Source organism: Psammomys obesus, unplaced genomic scaffold, assembly GCF_907164565.1.
Source record: "Psammomys obesus unplaced genomic scaffold, mPsaObe1.curated_primary_1811, whole genome shotgun sequence".
Lineage (NCBI taxonomy): Eukaryota > Metazoa > Chordata > Mammalia > Rodentia > Muridae > Psammomys > Psammomys obesus.
This window is the reverse complement of record NW_026596057.1, coordinates 6,455,692-6,473,517: the sequence shown is the minus strand read 5'-3', so window position 1 is coordinate 6,473,517 and position 17,826 is coordinate 6,455,692. Positions and strand designations below refer to the sequence as shown.

At 35.7% G+C, this 17,826-nt stretch overlaps 1 protein-coding gene across 2 annotated transcripts in view; it reads left to right on the top strand.

The window, feature by feature from the left end:
* Kifap3 (kinesin associated protein 3) overlaps positions 1 to 17,826 on the top strand; it is a 135,840-nt gene that overhangs the window by 31,210 nt on the left and 86,804 nt on the right. For both annotated transcript variants that reach the window (XM_055624497.1, XM_055624498.1), the window contains exons 9-10: positions 1,764 to 1,942; positions 6,507 to 6,669. In XM_055624497.1, coding sequence (XP_055480472.1) covers positions 1,764 to 1,942; positions 6,507 to 6,669 — 342 coding nt within the window. The remainder of the gene's footprint in view (positions 1 to 1,763; positions 1,943 to 6,506; positions 6,670 to 17,826) is intronic.

Below are 17,826 nucleotides of genomic sequence, written 5' to 3'. Positions count from 1 at the left end.
GCTACTTCTATATCAGTTTGCTATCTCTCAGCTGTCTAATACGTCCTGTTTGCTGCAAATCACTCCAGTGTCCGCTTCCATCTTCAGCTGGGCCTTCAAATTACTGGAGTAACACTCTCCCCTAATTCATCATCACATCATCTTACTTTGCAACTGCAGTAAAAAGTCTGTATTTAAAATAAAACCCAGTGCCAGAGTCCTGTTAAATTTTAGGCTGGTGCTCCTCAACCCTACATCTGCTTTGGCAGAGGCTTCTAAACGCTTCCAACATAACCTCAAAGTCTTCCTGCATTATCTTGCATGGAAGTTCAGCTGATAGAGCAGCAGAAGTGACTTAGCTTGAGACCCTGCTGGGATTGTGTTTTCATTCAGTTCTGCTGCCTCCTACCTGTGTGGAAAGGGCAGGTTACTTCAGTTATGTGCATCTAGCTTTCCTGTCTATAAAATGTTTATGCAAAAAAATGTTTGTTTATGCTACATTGCTTATGTTTTAGAATTAAGTTATTTTTGTTGAGTAGCATAATAGCTGTCATACACTCAAGTATAATTTGGCTTTCTATTGCAAATATTCACTAAGTAGATATTTATCAGCTTGTATTAATATAAGTATACAGACACATTTGCTTATATTTCCATCTTCTTTGCATTAAGGTTTTAAGGTGGAGGATAATGTTAAAAGAGGGCTAGGGAAGTGATGCATGCCATGACTCTAATATTGGGAAAGCTTAGATGGGAATATCACAAGTTTAGAGTCAGCCTGGGCTGATAGTGAACTTCTGTCTAAACAGACGAAATCATTAAATAAAATGCCAGAATGAGTAACATCAAGACATTAAAGAGCAAAAATGATTATAGTCATTAATAACCTACATAATTTTGACAGGGCAAGATTTTTTTAAGCCACACTGTGAAAATTCCTGTCAAATCAAAATGAAAACTATAACTTAGCATACAATTCTCACTTGCAGGAAAGAAGAGTCTTGGTTTCTGTGGGGAACCAGGGGCTTTATTACAGGCATCAAAAGGAAATTGTATTTAGAACTGGTAGAGCCTGCCCTTGGTCCATCTGGTATAACAGTTGAGCTTGTCAACTCTTGTAGCGACTAACTGAAAATGGACTCAAATGTGAGAAATAGATGCTTTTGTATCCTCCATGTCTCAAGTCATCCCTAGGGTAGCATGTCTCACAGCAGCCACTGGAGGTTAAAATTTTGTGAGATGATATCTTTCCTTACTTTTTTGTATTTATAAAATTATTTCCCCTGTTTATTATTTGGTGACTTCTATACCATTAATTGCCATTTAATTACTGTTAAACTCTACGTTCCTGGAGAATGGGAACCATTATATGTAGTTTTATGGTCTCAGCTTCATAAGCATATAGTGTTCATAGAGCACATGTGACATGGAAGAAAAAATGAGGCTAATGGGGAAGGAGAAGCACAAATGGGCTTGGGGATGGAGCAGAGGGAGGAAGATCAACAAAAACAAAAGACATTTTAAAATGCACAGTGAAGTTTAGTATATTGTGAGCTAATTAAAAGGTAATAAAATAGAGCATCTAAGGAATATGATTTTAGGTGTTGTATTATGTAATATCTGTAGCTCATTTGATAAAGCTTAATGTCTTAATTTTGTTAAAATTTTTAACATAAAAATAGAACCTTCTAAGAACTATGTCCATGATCTTGGTAAATAGAACTCATTTTAATTACTGATTCAATATGTCATCCATTCAACTCTCATGTGTTTTTATTTCCTAGTTGCTCTCTATTTGCTTCTGAATCTTGCTGAGGACACACGTACAGAACTGAAGATGAGGAACAAGAATATAGTTCACATGTTGGTGAAGGCTCTTGATCGCGACAATTTTGAGCTACTCATTCTCGTTGTGTCATTCTTGAAGAAACTCAGCATTTTCATGGAGAATAAAAATGACATGGTAATGTACAAAGCTCCTTCAGATAGTCCACATTAGCCATTTTAAAGTTAAGCTATTCAGATAAAAGAAGTATTTTCTACTGCTACTAAGATAATTATGAATAAATTATAATAACTGTAATGCTTCATTTGGAAATACAGGCAATATCATTACTATTCTAGGTAATTGAAGCTTTCTAAGTAAAAGTATTTTTTAATATATCATAGAATAGATATACCTAATATCTTTTTTAAAAATAGCACAAACTTTCAGGTTCATTTGGTGTTACTTACACTGTGTACCTCTTGTGTTTCTGATTTTAGTGTATTCACTAAATGCTTTTAATTAAGTATGATCATCATGAAATGGTTAATCTATCAGAAAGTTAAAGTTACCAACATTAATATTACATTTACATTTAATTTCCAGTGATATCGTAGACTCAAAAGATAGAAAAAACTCATTAAACATTGTTTTTATTGGAGAAGAAAAAAGAATGAAGCTCAGCAAAGTTAATTACTCATCCAAGGTTATGAGAAGTCAGATATTTCCTTTAGACATTTGCGCTTCAGTTTTACAGGGAGAAATGTGCTTATATGTGACAGGATCCTAAGGACTTAGTACCTTCAGAATTCTGCTAGATATACATGCATGACACATTTAATCACTCTGGTTCCCTGATTTTACCCGGAGATAGCAAAGTCTCACAGACACTAAGTACTGCCCTCAAACGTATCTCTAAACTCAGGTTCATACTTTTTTTTATTTTTATTTTATTTTATTTTTTTTGCCTCCTGAAGGGAAGAAATTAAGATTTATTTTTATTGCTGTTGTTTAGTGGGTAGGGTTTTTATTTGTTCTGTTGGTTTTGGGGGCTTTTGAGACACGGTGTCATTTAGCCCAGGATGTCCTCAATCTTATATAGCAAGATTGGTCTTGAGTTACTTATCTTCTGCCTCCACCTCCCAAGTGCTGGGATTACATGTGGCAATCCTTAATCCCATTATTTTCTTATTGTGGTTTTCAAACAAGACTAACAGCAATTTTTGTAATGATTTTTTTGAGACTTTCATGTCTTTATATGGTGTTTTGATAAGATGTATCCCACCTTCACTCCCCTCCAATTTCCAACACTCTACCACACCCAAATTTCCTTCCCAACTTCATGAACTCTTCTTCTTTTTTTTTTTTTTTAAACTCACTGAGTTCCCCTAGTGCTTCCTGTATGTTCAAGATATAGGATGATATATCGGAACATGGGCAGCCTCTCAGGGCTACATCCCCTAAGAAAGTTGAATTTCCCTCCCCCAGCAGCCATCAAATGCCAATAGCTTCTCAGCTAGGGATGGGACTAACATTAATCTCAACCATTTCCATGTATATTTTAAGATAAATTTATATATTCCTCGTCTATTTTAAGGTTAATTTAATTTCACATCAATCATTTAATTCATGCTTTAAATTGTACAATGGTTATTATGGAACAAAGATACAATATTTTAACCTGGCACCTTTTTAAGTAGTATAAGACTGAGTCATGTTAGCATGATTTTAAGAGCAACAGTAGAAAAAAATGTACATTGTATAGGTTTACTTATTGTTTTTGCTAATGACTTAATTTTATATATAACATGCAAAGCTTTTTATCAGTTATGTGTTTTTCATGTATTTTATTCTTTTCTGTAACTTATCTTTTTTATTCTCCCATAAAGAGTGAAGTTTTCAATTTTGATGAAGTCTAGTATATAAAAAACGCTTTTAATGGGTTATGGTTTGATATTGCATTAAAGCATTCTTCATTTAACTCACAAAAGCATTCTTCGAGAAATTTTGTAGGGTTTTGCTGTTGTTTTAGACTGGTTATTTTATTTGAGTTAAGTTAGAATATGGTATGAAGTATAGATCAAGACGTGCTTTTTGGGTTAAGAACACATCCATTTCCAGCATTCATATGGAGAAGCTCATAACCACTTGATGTTCCAAACCCAGGGGATCAACATCCTTTATGGACATCTGCATGCATTTTGTGTTCCTACAGATAAGCAGGCAGGCACTCACATACACATAAAATAAAAATCTTTAAAAGAAGATTTGAAAAGGTTTGCTTATGATATTGTCAACTATGGTCTTGTTTCAGATCTGCTGTTAAAAGATTTTTTTATTGTCTTTCAGTGTTATTGAAGTTGCCTTTTTGTCATATTGAAAGGCAATTATCTGTATGTCTGTGGTTCTGTTTCTTGATGTTGCCTTCTGGTCTATTAATTTATATTTATTTCCTTGACTGGAGGGATATATTGTTATTAAGGCAGAAGTTGACATGAGTTGCACTACAGCAACTTAAAGGGTTTAAAATGGATTTGTTGTTTTGAACTTTGAGTGTGAAAACAACAAACACACAATAAGTGTTTAATAAGCCTTTCCCTTACCGTGTAGAAAAAAGTGAACAGAATAATGGAATTGAAGAAATGTTTATCTATAGTTAACACATCTAATAAAAAGACCATTTGAGCAGTATCTGGATAATTCATTTTAATCCAGTGATTACAATACGGAAGCAAAAATAGTTTTAAAAGACTAAGCTATGCCTCCAAAGCACTTTAATCTTGATAATCTGCTTCATGCTGTGTTCACTTTTAAAATGTCTTAAAGAAATTTTGTTTGCAGACTGAATGCTTACTAGTTTTGAAACTAGCCAAATATGTCTACAGGCATTTTTCATCATAAGAAAAAGCCACTTTAAAAAACAACAGCAGCAACAGAATTCCTATATAGACTCAGCACACTGTTTTAACATATCACCTTAGCTGCTTTAATTATATCAAGGTATGAGGCCAGACCATTGGCCTATGGCACATCTGAAACTTGACCGGGGACTTACTGCAATACAGATAATATTGCTCAGTTAACATTCCAGCAAGTTTTTATAGCCGCCCCACTAAGCTGTGTTAGATCGTCTTTCTAAAGATTTCCCACTGCATTCCAGTGTGTGGCCTCTGTGCCTGAGTGTGTGCCTGTGTGACTTTCACTTACACCTTTCTTTTTCTTGATTATTGGAGCCTTGTAAGCTTTGAGGTCAGGCAGTGCAGAGTCTCCAATGTTATTCTTTTTCTAATTGTCCTAACTTTCTATATCATTTATATCTCTATGTTTATTTTACTGTCAGCCCCTAGTATGGGTCATGATCTTCATAAATCTTTCAGTTTTCTCTAAAACCTATGAACTTTTATAGGATCTCTCCTTTTAGACATGAGTTATTTTTCCAACCAGATTTTTCTGGTTGCTTCCTTAAAGTAATCTTCCATTACCAGATAAATAATTGCCAATTCTGTAACTTTGCACCATAGCTCAATGAGGCTTCATAACATCTAGAGAAGAAATCATATGCATATACAAATATATGATGTGTGTGTGTGAGTGAGTGAAAGAAACCTTAGGGAAGTCAAATTTTAATCTCATGTGTTGTGAAATAGTCTTTATTTGCTTTTTTAAGTTATTTAAAAATGTAATTGGCTAGACAGAAAAAAATCTTTCATTGGTTGTGTTAAACAGACAGTGGGCCACATTAGTTCCAGTAGACATAATATGTTGATCCTAAATCTAAAATTTTAGCCATTTTTTTAAAGCCCAGGGTCTCCCAATTTTGATAAGATTTCAAAATATCATCTTGAATTAAACATAAAAAATTTGATGTTTTAGCTTCAGTGTCCCAGACTTGTATTTGCATTTACTACTCTTAGTTAATAGCATAGACAGTTACCTTATTAAACATGTAGATAGAGATAAAGGGCCTGAGGCCTCTTTTCTTAAGACCTTATTACAACACTGGTCTGATACTTTGGATTTCAGGGGGTTGCAGGCCAACCCTACTCTGACCTATCACCACTTGGACTTAAAATTGCAAAGAAAAGTCTGCGATGTATAAGGCAGTGTTGACTTCCTTAGCCGAACCTTAAATACCTCCACAGTCTGCCTATTGTCTGTCTGTAAGCTTCTGCTAATCTCTTTCTATATTCTGTGGACATAATGCCTTTCTACTGTCTTCTTTTGTTGTGTACTGCCAGTGCTTTTAAACCAGAAACAAATCCATATTAACTAAGACTTGTTCTGAATTTGAAGTCTTCTCTTCTTGATGTGTTAATGACTTCTTCTGTGGTACTTCCAGAACACTTCTGTTCATCACTTTGTTTGTTGTTTATTACATTGTATTTCTATTACTTGTTCTATCTGTCCACTCTTTTCAGACAGGAAATCTTGAAAGCCAAATGAAACTGTCTTTGTTCTTGTAGGAGGCCTGAAATGTAATGGGTAGAATTCAATTATGCAGCGTTTTCAAGGATCAAATTCAGTTTGTTTTCCAGGTGATGGCAGCTAAATGAGGGAAGGGAATGGATAATGTAAGAGTGTATGTTTCCTCCTCAAAAGTTTGATTTCAATATAAAAAAGTTCGATTTATAGGTTGAATTGAGAATGTAAGCTAATACATACTTATGAAATAGTTATACATTCAAATAAAAACAGATTATGTTGTATCCTTTTATATCTTATTTTGCAATCTAATGTAAATATATTTTATCTTTTACTGTAGGTAGAAATGGATATTGTTGAAAAGCTGGTAAAAATGATACCCTGTGAACATGAAGATCTCCTGAATATCACCCTCCGGCTTTTATTAAACCTCTCATTTGACACAGGCCTGAGGAACAAGATGGTCCAAGTTGGGCTTCTCCCAAAGCTCACCGCACTCCTTGGTATGCTTTAACATTGATGATGCTGTTTCATGACATTTGCAGCATCATTGGAAAGTCAAACTTTGTGTAGGCAAAACTCAACCATTATAACTTCTTCTAACTGGAAATTGAAGAGTAAAAAAATAAGCAGATTGCTTTGGGTAACATGGATATTTATCAGTATTTATTTTTCCATTTCATAAACATAGGATGAATTTTCTGTGTGTGTGTTCTTCAATTTCATTCATGAATACTTAACAGATATCATGAAGATTTTTTACTTTGGTTAAACTTCATTATCAGGCATCTTTTTACCTTTTCAAAATAAGATCACATCATTCATGTTTATAATTTTTTATTATTCATTATTTGTATATGGGAGTCCTACTAACTTGTTTATGTTCATTTTGTATATTGAAATTTTACTAAATTTTAAAAATTAATTTAAAAAGCATAGAATGTTGAAAGTTTTCTTACATATGTGATCATAACTTGCAAATGATTACAATTTAGGAGAAAAATCTAGCTGTTTTCTATTCAGTATATTTTCTCTGGGCTTGGTGTTTATGGCACATATTTTACTAAGTTTTCTTTCATAAAAGGATATTTTATTCTATTAAACATTTTGGTTTGGTTTGGTTTTTGTCTAATGAGACGAGTAGATTTTTTATTCTATTTATGTGGTATATCATGTTTTGATTTATGAGCATTGAACCATCCTTGAATTTTTGACATGAGTTATCACTTAATGGTGAATGTTTTTTTTTGTGTGTGTGTGCTAAGGGATATTATTTGGTAGTAAGTATTATTATCTGTGTTCATTAGGATTATTAACCAGTAACTTGTTGTTGTTGTTTTAATGTGTATTTATCAAATTTTCAACTCAAGGTAGCATTGACTTCCATTTTCATTATATTTGTTTTTTTGTTTCATTTTGTATTACTTCTCTAATGTTAGGTCTCTAAATATTTGGTAATCCTCAGTAGTTGAAGCCATTTGGTCCTGGGCTGTTTTGATGGGAGAACATTCTTTATTACTGATTCGTTCTAATTACTAGTCTGTTCAGATTGTCTGTCTTGATAATTTAATTTGGATAAGGCATACAAGTTCAAAAATTTGTCCATTTCTTTTGAGTTATCAAATTTGTTGTAGTTCATAAAAATGTAACAATTCTTTGTATTTCTGTATTGTAGTTATAGTTACTCCTCTTTTGTCTTTAATCAGTTTAAACCTTTTCTCTATTTCTTCTGGTTTTCCTAGGTTGTATAAATTTTGTTTTTCTTTTCATAAAACCTACTTTTAATTGTGTTAATCCTTTATGCTTTTTAAATCATTATTTTATTTATTTCTGCTGCAAAGATCTCTTTATATATTGGTTGATTTGGTCCAGTCTTTAGTCCTGGGGTGCAATGATAGGTTGAGATTTTCTGATACTTTTTTATTATAATTTATTCACTTTGTATCCCAGCTGTAGCCCCCTCCCTCATTCCCTCCCAATCCCACCTTCCCTCCCTCTTCTCCCATGCCCTTCCCCTAGTCCACTGATAGGGGAGGTCCTCCTCCCCTTCCATCTGACCATCCTAGCCTATCAGGTCTCATCAGGCCTGGCTGCATTGTCTTCCTCTGTGACCTGGTAAGGCTGCTCCCCCATCAGGGGGAGGTTATCAAAGAATAGCCACTGAGTTCATGTCAGAGACAGCTTCTGTTCCCCTTACTAAGGAATCCGTCATGGAGACTGAGCTGCCATAGGCTACATCTGTGCAGGGGTTCTAGGTTATCTCCATACATGGTCCTTGGTTGGAGTACCAGTCTCAGAAAAGACCCCTGGGCCCATATATTTTAGTATCATTACTCTCCTTGTGGGGCTTCTGTTCCCACCAGATCTTTTTTATCTCCCCCTTCTTTCAAAAGATTCCCTACACTCTGACCAAAGTTTGGCTATGAGTCTCAGCATCTGCTTTAATACCCTGCTGGGTAGAGTCTTTCAGAGGCTCTCTGTGGTAGTCTTCTGTCCTGTTCCCTGTTTTCTCCCTTTTCTGCTGTCTGTCCCATTTGCCTTTCTGAATGAGGATTGATCGTCTTACCCAGGGTCGTCCCCCTTGCTTAGCTTCTTTAGGTGTACAGATTTTATTGTGATTATCTTATAGTATAGGTCTAATATCCACTTACAAGTAATTAGATACCATATGTGTCTTTCTGCTTCTGGGATACCTCACTCAGGATGATCTTTTCTAGTTCCCACCATTTGCCTGCAAATTTCATGAGTTCCTTGTTTTCAATTGCTGAGTGTATTCCATCATGTAAATGTACCACAATTTCTGTATCCATTCCTCAACTGAAGGACATCTGGGTAGTTTCCAGATTCTGGCTATTACAAATAAAGCTGCTACTAACATGATTGAGCAAATGTCCTTGTTGTATAGTCGAGCATATTTTGGAACTATGTCTAGGAGTGATATAGCTGGATCTTGAGGTAGCACTATTCCTAATTTTCTGAGAAAGTGTCAGATTGATTTCCAAAGTGGTTGTACAAGTTTGCATTCCCACCAGCAGTGGAGTAGGGTTCCCCTTTCTCCACATCCTCTCCAGCTTGTGTTGTCACTGGAGTTTTTGATCTGAGCCATTTTGATGGGTGTAAGGTAAAATCTCAGGGTCATTTTGATTTGCATTTCCCTGATGACTAAGGACATTGAACATTTAAGTGTTTCTCTGCCATTCAGTATTCCTCTATTAATAATTCTCTGTTTTGCTCTGTACCCCATTTTTTTATTGGATTATTTAGTTTGTTGCTGTTTAACTTCTTGAGTTCTTTGTATATTCTGGATATTAGTCCTTTGTTAGAGATAGGGTTGGTGAAGATCCTTTCCCAGAGTGTAGCAAAGCATTTTGATAGAGGTGTTGATTGCTATAAAAATCCCTTCTAGAACTGCTTTGCCACATCCCTTGGATTTTGGCATGTTGTTGCATCTTACAAAGTTCAAGAGATTGACCTGACTAGACAGGGGATGAGAAAAGACACATCCATACACACAGAAGAACTAGGATCAGGACATCTGTGTAATACCTGGGTGTGGGGTGTGGGTACTGGGTGCTGGACATTTTCTGAACACTCAAGACCACATGAAACCTTTGTCATCCCCCTGAGCTTCACTTACCGGGTAGAAGGCTTTGCCAATTTCCCATGAGTCTGAGGCTTTGGTTCAAGGCATGGCTGACTCATCTCAACAACATAAATCCACTCAGGGCTTCTTCCACAACAATGTGTTGTATTTTCATTTGCATTTGTTTTGAGAATCATTTTAAATTTCCCTCTGAATTTCTTCCTTGACTCATTAGTTGTTTCGATGTATATGTGAAATTGCTATGTATTTGTATGTTTTCTCTTGTTACTGATATCTAGTTTTATTACATTATGATTGGGTTAGATAGTGATATAATTTTAATTATTTTAATTTGTAAAGGCTTGTTTTGTGGCCTATCATATAATCTGTTGTGGAGCACTCCAGGTGTTGCTGAAAAATATATATATTCTGTAGCTCCTGGATGAGATGTTCTATAGATGCCTGTTGAGGGTCACAGGTTAACTCTTGCAATTTTATGTTGTTTTGTCTGTCTGTGTGAGCTATCATTCCGATGCGTCTGTCACCTTCCAGGGATTATGATTGCTTCTTTCAGTGTTGGAGGCACTTGTGGCTCTCATTGTTCTTCCTCTTTGTACACGTGATACCCTTATCATTATAGAATGACTTTCCATGTTTCTTTTTACTGCTTTTGATTAAAATGGCCTCCTTTGGAAAATCAGAGGAGAGGAGGAGATGAGCAGTAAGGAGAGGAACTAAGAGGAGAAGAGGGAAGGGAAACTGCAGTCAAGATGTAAAATTAAGTAAAAATTTAAAAAAAGGAAAAAATACAAATCCAGGAAACACGTATAAGCATGTGATACATGGAGAATGATGTAGGATTCTGGCAGCTGCTGGATTATGTTATGATATGGGTCATGGAGAATTTCAGATTTGGAACACATAAACTTGGGAATTATGTTACCAATTATAATTATAATACATTTTCAATTAAATGTTTCTTCCTTTAGTATAAAAAAGAAAAACAAACAGGCATCTGAAAATAATGATAAAATAAGATAAAAACAAAAGCAAAAAAAAAAAAATCCAAAATACCTCTTCTGTTGTAAATAGAATCTAATTGTGTAAAATATCCATTTCTTCCCATCATCAGAGGTATTCATCATATAATTGAACCTTTCCATTTTTATTGCATGTATTTTAGTGTGTACATATGTGTATGTACGCTCATGCATGTGTGGTAGGATGTGCACGTACATTCCACACTGTGCAAATGGTGGTCAGAAGACAACTTGTGGGTGTCGATGCTCCGTCCACTATGCAGGACAGAGAGTGAACTCAGGCCGTCAGATTTAGTGACAAGTGCCTTCACCCACTGATCCACCTTGCAAGCCTCAATTGGGCCTAAAATGTGTGTATATATACATATATATATACATATACATATATACATATATATGTATATGTATATATATCACGACTGGAGAGTTGGCTCAGCAATTTTGAGCACTCCTAGATCTTGCAAAGAACCTGGATTAGATTCCCAGACCCACAAAGTGGCTCACAGCCATCTGAAACTCCAGTCCCAATAGATCTGATGCCCTTTTCTGACCTCTGCAGACGCCAGGCATACATTTGAGTGCATATACATACATGCAGAAAAAGCTCTCCTACACATAAAATAAGAAATTTCATCGTCATTCTCTGGAGAATATAATTGGCTTAAATTTAATGTTATTATTCATGTCATGATTTCCTGTAGCCATAATATAACCTGTTTGGGTTTTTTCCCTTTTTTATGTTGATTTGGGGTTTTGGGTTGGTTTTTTTCTTTCTTTCTTTTTATAGTTCATTTCTTACCTTCAAATAAAACAGTATGCTTATATTCCAACCCTCCCTTCATTGTGAATTTTTTGTTGTCCCATTTTACCTCCTTTTACTATTTCCTATCTCCTAACATGCTAACATGGTTATTATCTTGTTAGGTTTTCTTTCCTCCTAGACTGTTAGAATGTTGCACCACTCTCTCCCGCTTTGTCTGTGAGAGCCTTACTGTATGTTTTCTGTCGGATGACTTAGGGCACCTTGAGTATTATTCGTTTCTTTTGTCAAGCTCCTTGAGAATCCTGTCTTTAACCTCTGAAGCCGGTGTACATGTTTTATATTTGGTTGGTGTGATTTTGACTTGTAATCTTTGCCCTTTCTGTATGTAGCTCTTTGAATTTATTTCTGGGTTTAGGGCTTTCTGTTACTGTCTTTGACTAAACCTTCTACTGCTCTGGTTTCCCAAGTCTGCTTTGGTCTGATAACTCTTAACAGTTGCTCAGTAAGTCCATTTTCTTAACCCTTTGTTCACTGCTGTGACTGTATTCTCAAGTAGCTTATCTTTGATCATTGGTGTTTTACTGTTTATGCCTGTCACATTCTTCATGTCATTTAGTATGCTTTCCAGCTCAAGGATCTGTTTGGGTTTTATTACTTTGTTCCCTCTTCTTATTTGCCTGGTAAGCGTTTATTGCTTTCTTCCTGCATGTTTACTTAAATTTGACTCCTTAGAGAATAACAATTTTAAGTTCATAAGTAACAGTTGCTCAGTTTCTGGCACCCTATTTTGTGAGATGATAACTGTATAAAATTTACTGATGTTTGCTGGAATAGTATGAATGCCTGTGCTTTTAACAATTAGATAAAATCCATTCTTTGTCATCTGTCCATTTCTTCCAGGACTTCTAAATCAAGATGCTTATTTTCTCTGAGTTTATGGTCACTATTGCTGTGTCACCACTAGATGGTACCCTAAGTACAAGTTTGAAATGTGTCCCTGCCTGGTTGACTTATCTTCATTGTTTCTGCTATTGAAGCCCAAAGCCAAGTTTGTCCTGGGTGTGAACTTGATATATTGTTTAAAATGGAGGTCATGAGTGCCTGAAAAGAGTAATTTACCACTGCAAGCCTTTACTGGGTGCAAGGCAGACACATTGTTCATTTTACTCGTTTCCTGTATTCAGGCTCAGCAGGATTTTACATGGTACTTAACTCAACATGGAAGGGCCAGTCCTAAACTCTGAAGACACAGTTTAGAATCTGCTCACTTCTTTTTTTCCCAAGTAGATCTTGGTTCTCTCTATTATACTGCCTGGGTTTAGGGACAGAGTGAGGCTGGCAGTATCCTGATCACCTACACCACAATGCTGGATTGCACCTAGACTCAGAGCCTGTTGATACCATTGTATAACCAAGACCCAACTGAAGACTTTGGCAGCCAGCTACAGATGATGAAAGCTAGAATATGGTTCTGTTTCATTGCAGTCTTGGGTCTCAATATGCCAACAGACTCTGTCTATAGACTCTAGGCTGAGGCCAGGAACGTGACACTGAATTTCACTTACTTAGCACTGACCTGTGCTTAATTTACTCCTTTGTCCGCAGAAAGCAGAGTCTTTTTCTATGTTCTACTCCACAAAACTGAGGAAGGGACAGTAGAAGCAATCCCTTGCTTTCTGAGGCATAGTCCGGAGGGTCTATTGAAGGCCACTGGCCTGATGATACCAGCCCTGGAGCTCTTCAGTACTCATTGTCACTGTAGGTTCCCATGGTGTAGGTTCTTGGCTTTAAGACCTGGAGTGAATTCCCTTTCTCCACCAAGTGGAAGATGTTTCCTTGAATACTGTGTTGCTTATGTTTGGGGAAACTGAGACACAGGCACTTTCCGTCTTGGGTTCCTCAGTCTATCTTTGATTATTACTCTAAAAGCAAGTGCTGTGATCTCTCAGCTGGTTTCCTTCATTCTGGGGAGGTTAGTTCTCACATGAACATTTGCATGGCTGGTGCAGAAGTGGGAATACTGCCACCGCATTCGTTAATCACATTTTGCTCTACATTTGCGTTGTCTTTCATCCCAGTCATATCTCACCTAATGATATAGTCACCTCCCAAGAGTTCCATGCTAAAACTCCTTCACGCTGAAGATTGGGATTCAGTGTTTGATTTTTGAGAGGATATAGCCTTTCAGTTTGCAACAAGTCTCCCAAAAATCCATTACAGCTGTATTTTCGTAAAATATTTTCTTGTATGTACTAATAAAGTAGTAGTAATGTGATTGAAGCACAAACTAAGGTGACTGCTGTTACTGGAGGTTTACGGCAAGAGCTCTGGCTCTTTGAGATGTAACTGACTGATCTTGGCCACCTGCTATGCCAATTAAAGAGAGAATAAATGTTGAAAACAGTGAGAGGAAATGTAATCAATATGGCATATTGGGAAGACCATATATAAAAGGGTTCAGTGACCCCACATACATATTTGGAAAGAAATAAAAAATTAGGGAAGGGAAAGACATATACATAAATAAGCAGTCTTGGCAAGGTGTGGTCCTGTTGATCCTGTGAGGTGATTAAAAAAGTCCTAATGGGAGTCACATAGTTCCCACAGGAACCTGCTCTGGAAGATAGGGAAGGGGTTTCTCACTGTTCTCATTAAAAAAAAAAAAAAAAAAAAAAAGTTCTCATTAGTCTGTTGGCTTCCAGTTATTCAGTGGTGTTTTAGGGCTTCTTAGCCTACTATCAAGGTCCTTACTGATTGATCTTCTTGTTCCTATAATCCCAGGTAACTGCATCTTTAGAACAATGATTAAATTCTAGGGTTTTTTATCAGCTTTAAATAACCTTGTGGGCTGAGATAGTAGTTAGTATGTTTTAGCAAAAGCAGTTTCTTAGCACGGGCTATGCTCTGTGTGCACAGCTATCATCTTTTATTAGGTTTACAATTGTGGAGATAACTTATAGTACAAGGCTACAAATATTATTAGTATTCTCAAGGATTTATACTTTCTGAATGGTTTCAAGACACTATGTGTTTTCATTTAGTGTAGTTTTCTTTCCTCTCTGCTTGGCCATCTTGTCTCATTTCTCTTGTACAAGTAGCATGTGGAGAACAGCGATTTCCCTCTCTTCTCATGATGTGTTATTTCTAATCTCCTGAGGTTTTGGAAACACACAACTGAACTTATTGAATTGTGTATTTTTTAAAAATGAACTCCAAATGAATTCTTCAGGGGTTTTCATTCTGGTAATAATGTTCTTAAGCTTTCTGCCTGAAACTTGTAACATTTTTGAATGAACAAATACTTTTCTGGATAGTCCTGTTCTTTGTTCAAAGAAATTGCATTTCTTTTATACTTGATTTTCTGGTATTATATTTGTTAGTGTATTTGTTACGTGTGTAGAAAATTGAATCTTCAGTTCTGAATGCAGTAAGCTCACCTTCCTATGGAATCTTTCAGTAATTTATTTAACATTTGATGTTTGGCCATCAAGCTTATATAAAAGGTATACTAAAAAGAAACTGTTCCCAAGGCTGCAGATGTGAAAAGATTAGGACTTATAACTCAGTGTGAGATGTGCTTAACATTGTTGCAGCACAGTGCTCACATGAATATGTGCTACGTAGTAAGCATTTGCCCATGTGCATATATATAATATATATTTTATTTAGGGCATGTAATTCCACATGTTTACAAAGCAGTATTTATCTTTTGTATTTGCAGTGTGCATTTTTCTGTGATTTCTTTTACATAGTCATTGTTTGGTACTCATTAACTTTATGCTCTCTGATTGATTTAATGTTTAGCTACGAACATGTTTAGTAAGAGGAAGTAGTTAGACTTCTTTTTCTCCAGACCTTCAGAAATATCACTGTTTCTGACCTCTTCCTAAGCGTCTTTGTATTTTCTGGTGCTTTTACCATGCTAAGCATTTTGTAAACTAAGGTATTTTAGAATATGTTTGGGCATGTCCCAAGAGTGATTTCCATGAAATAGAATTAAAAGAAAAATGGAAAAACTGTTTTTGAACACTTTGTAGGGCCATGCGTGTAGTGGAAGTTTCCAGAAGTTATTTTTGTTATGCTGTTCAAGTAGAAATGTTATCAAATTCAAGTATATTTTCTTTATTATTTGAGGGCTCCATAGTTTAAACTTATTTTTTAATTTAATTAATTTATTTTTTCATTACAATTTATTCTATTCTCTTTGTATCCCATCTGTAGCCCTCCTGTATATAGAAGACAAATGAGCTGAGAAAGAAATAGGGAAATGACACCCTTGACGATAGCCTCAAAAGACATAAAGTACCTTGGTGTAACTCTAACCAAGCAAGTCAAAGACTTGTATGAAAAAAGGTCCAGTCTCTAAACTTCTTATTGTTGCTAATAGGTGATTTAGCTAAGCTTGGTGGGTCTTAGAGCCCTGATCACCCTTCTTTGTCTGCTGGGCTTGTGACTTGTGCAGTGGCACCCCTGCTGTTGTGAGGTTGACCCTTTAAAGTGAAGCACATTTCAGTGTAATTGAGAAATGAACACCAATAGCATGAACACCTAAAAATGTTGTATAGTGTGAATAATTAATAAAGTCAAAGGAGAGGACCTCCGTTCTTTTAGTATGTGTGGCTCTGGGGGTCACCAAAATTAAATAGAACCAAAAATACTTTAATATTATTTTATCATAGAAAGTGTTTTGCTTAGGAATTAATTTTATAGTTAGCATTTTCTTTTTCTTTTCTTTCTTTCTTTTTTTTTTTTTTGCTCTTTAATACTACAGAAACAAAGGAATTCATAAAGAATGTTAAAAAAATCATTAGATTTTTTTTCTGTTTTTTTACTGAAATTGGCTTGTTTGAATAGTTTTGTCCTATTCCTGATCATAGAAAAAAAGAAACCATTTATTTCTTAAATGGTTTCAAAATTTTGGTTGGTTCTATGGAAAACCTTGCATACAAGTATTACTTTGTCTTTCTTTTCTTGACTGCTGTCAAATAGACTTACTGGGTTCTCTCTCTCTCTCTCTGTCTCTCTCTCTCCTTTTGCTTTCCTGGTATTTTGTAAGGATCCTTTGCTTATCCCTGCCCAGCCCTATCATCCCTGCCCTTTGACCCAGAGCTCCTGTGTCTGGTTACTTGACCATCTGGGAAGCATATCGTATGCTGCTCTCAGTGACAGTGATTATATGCAAATCGAGTTAGACTTAGAAAGCTTGGCTTCACTTACATGGTGTTTCAGGCTTTCCGTGGTGTTGACTTTCTAAAAGTGTTCTAAAGATTTTTTTTTTTTTTTTGGCTCATGTAAGAATCATATTATCAAAAAAAAAAAAAATCTCCTGTCAAAACGCGTTAAGACATGTGGCATTGATATGTCTCGAGAGTGCTTCCTTATGTCAGAACAGTCAAGTTTGGGAGATGACATGGAAATTCCTTGTCACAGTGTGTTCATTCATCAGCACCCTGGGGGAATGGATGATGCTGTTTTTGAAAAATAACTTGAAAATACTGCTTATTTCAAGTTACTTGAACTTGAAAATTTGCTCAGGCAAATGTTTGTTGAGATTCTCTGTGGCTTTTGCATAGATGTTTTATAAACTAAAGACTGGTATGTATGTCTGAGATGAACATTAGCACAGAACCAAGCCCCGCTACCCAGCTGAGCTGTGCTCATTTGGAGAGGCTAGTTGATCTTGACATGGGTTCTTGTGAAAAGCACTGACACAGCATCAGCCTGTGTTGATACTGACAGAGCAGCAACTGTGCTCTAAGAAGTGTCTATTTCATACTAACAGTAATGGCCACAGCTTGACAGTTACTGGTATACTGTTTTGTAAAGTTAGAACTTTACTGAGATGCTTTGGTATACATTTTAAACCGAGGAATGTTCTGAGTTTTAACATCAACTTGTAAAATACTAACTTAATTTCAAGTAAAAACAAAAAAACAAAAAAAAACAAAACACAAACATACAAGTCTCATGTGTATGAGACTCTTAAACATGTGACTAAAACATCTCTCTTAAACATGTGACTCTTTACGTTTGTGAAAATAAATAAACTTGCCACCTGTTATTATAATTTTACTTTCATACCTCCCCCCCAAGTAGTGAAAGAAGTAGCCCTGTTGTGCCTTTTGCACATCTCTTTAGATTCAGGCAGCCTCACTAGACAGCAGCTGGCTCTAATATCTCCCAGGAAAGTGTTCTCTGGTATCACATATTATATAAATCAGCTTTAAATCTATAAGAAAATGAGAATTTAAAAACTGGAAAACACTTTTGTTTG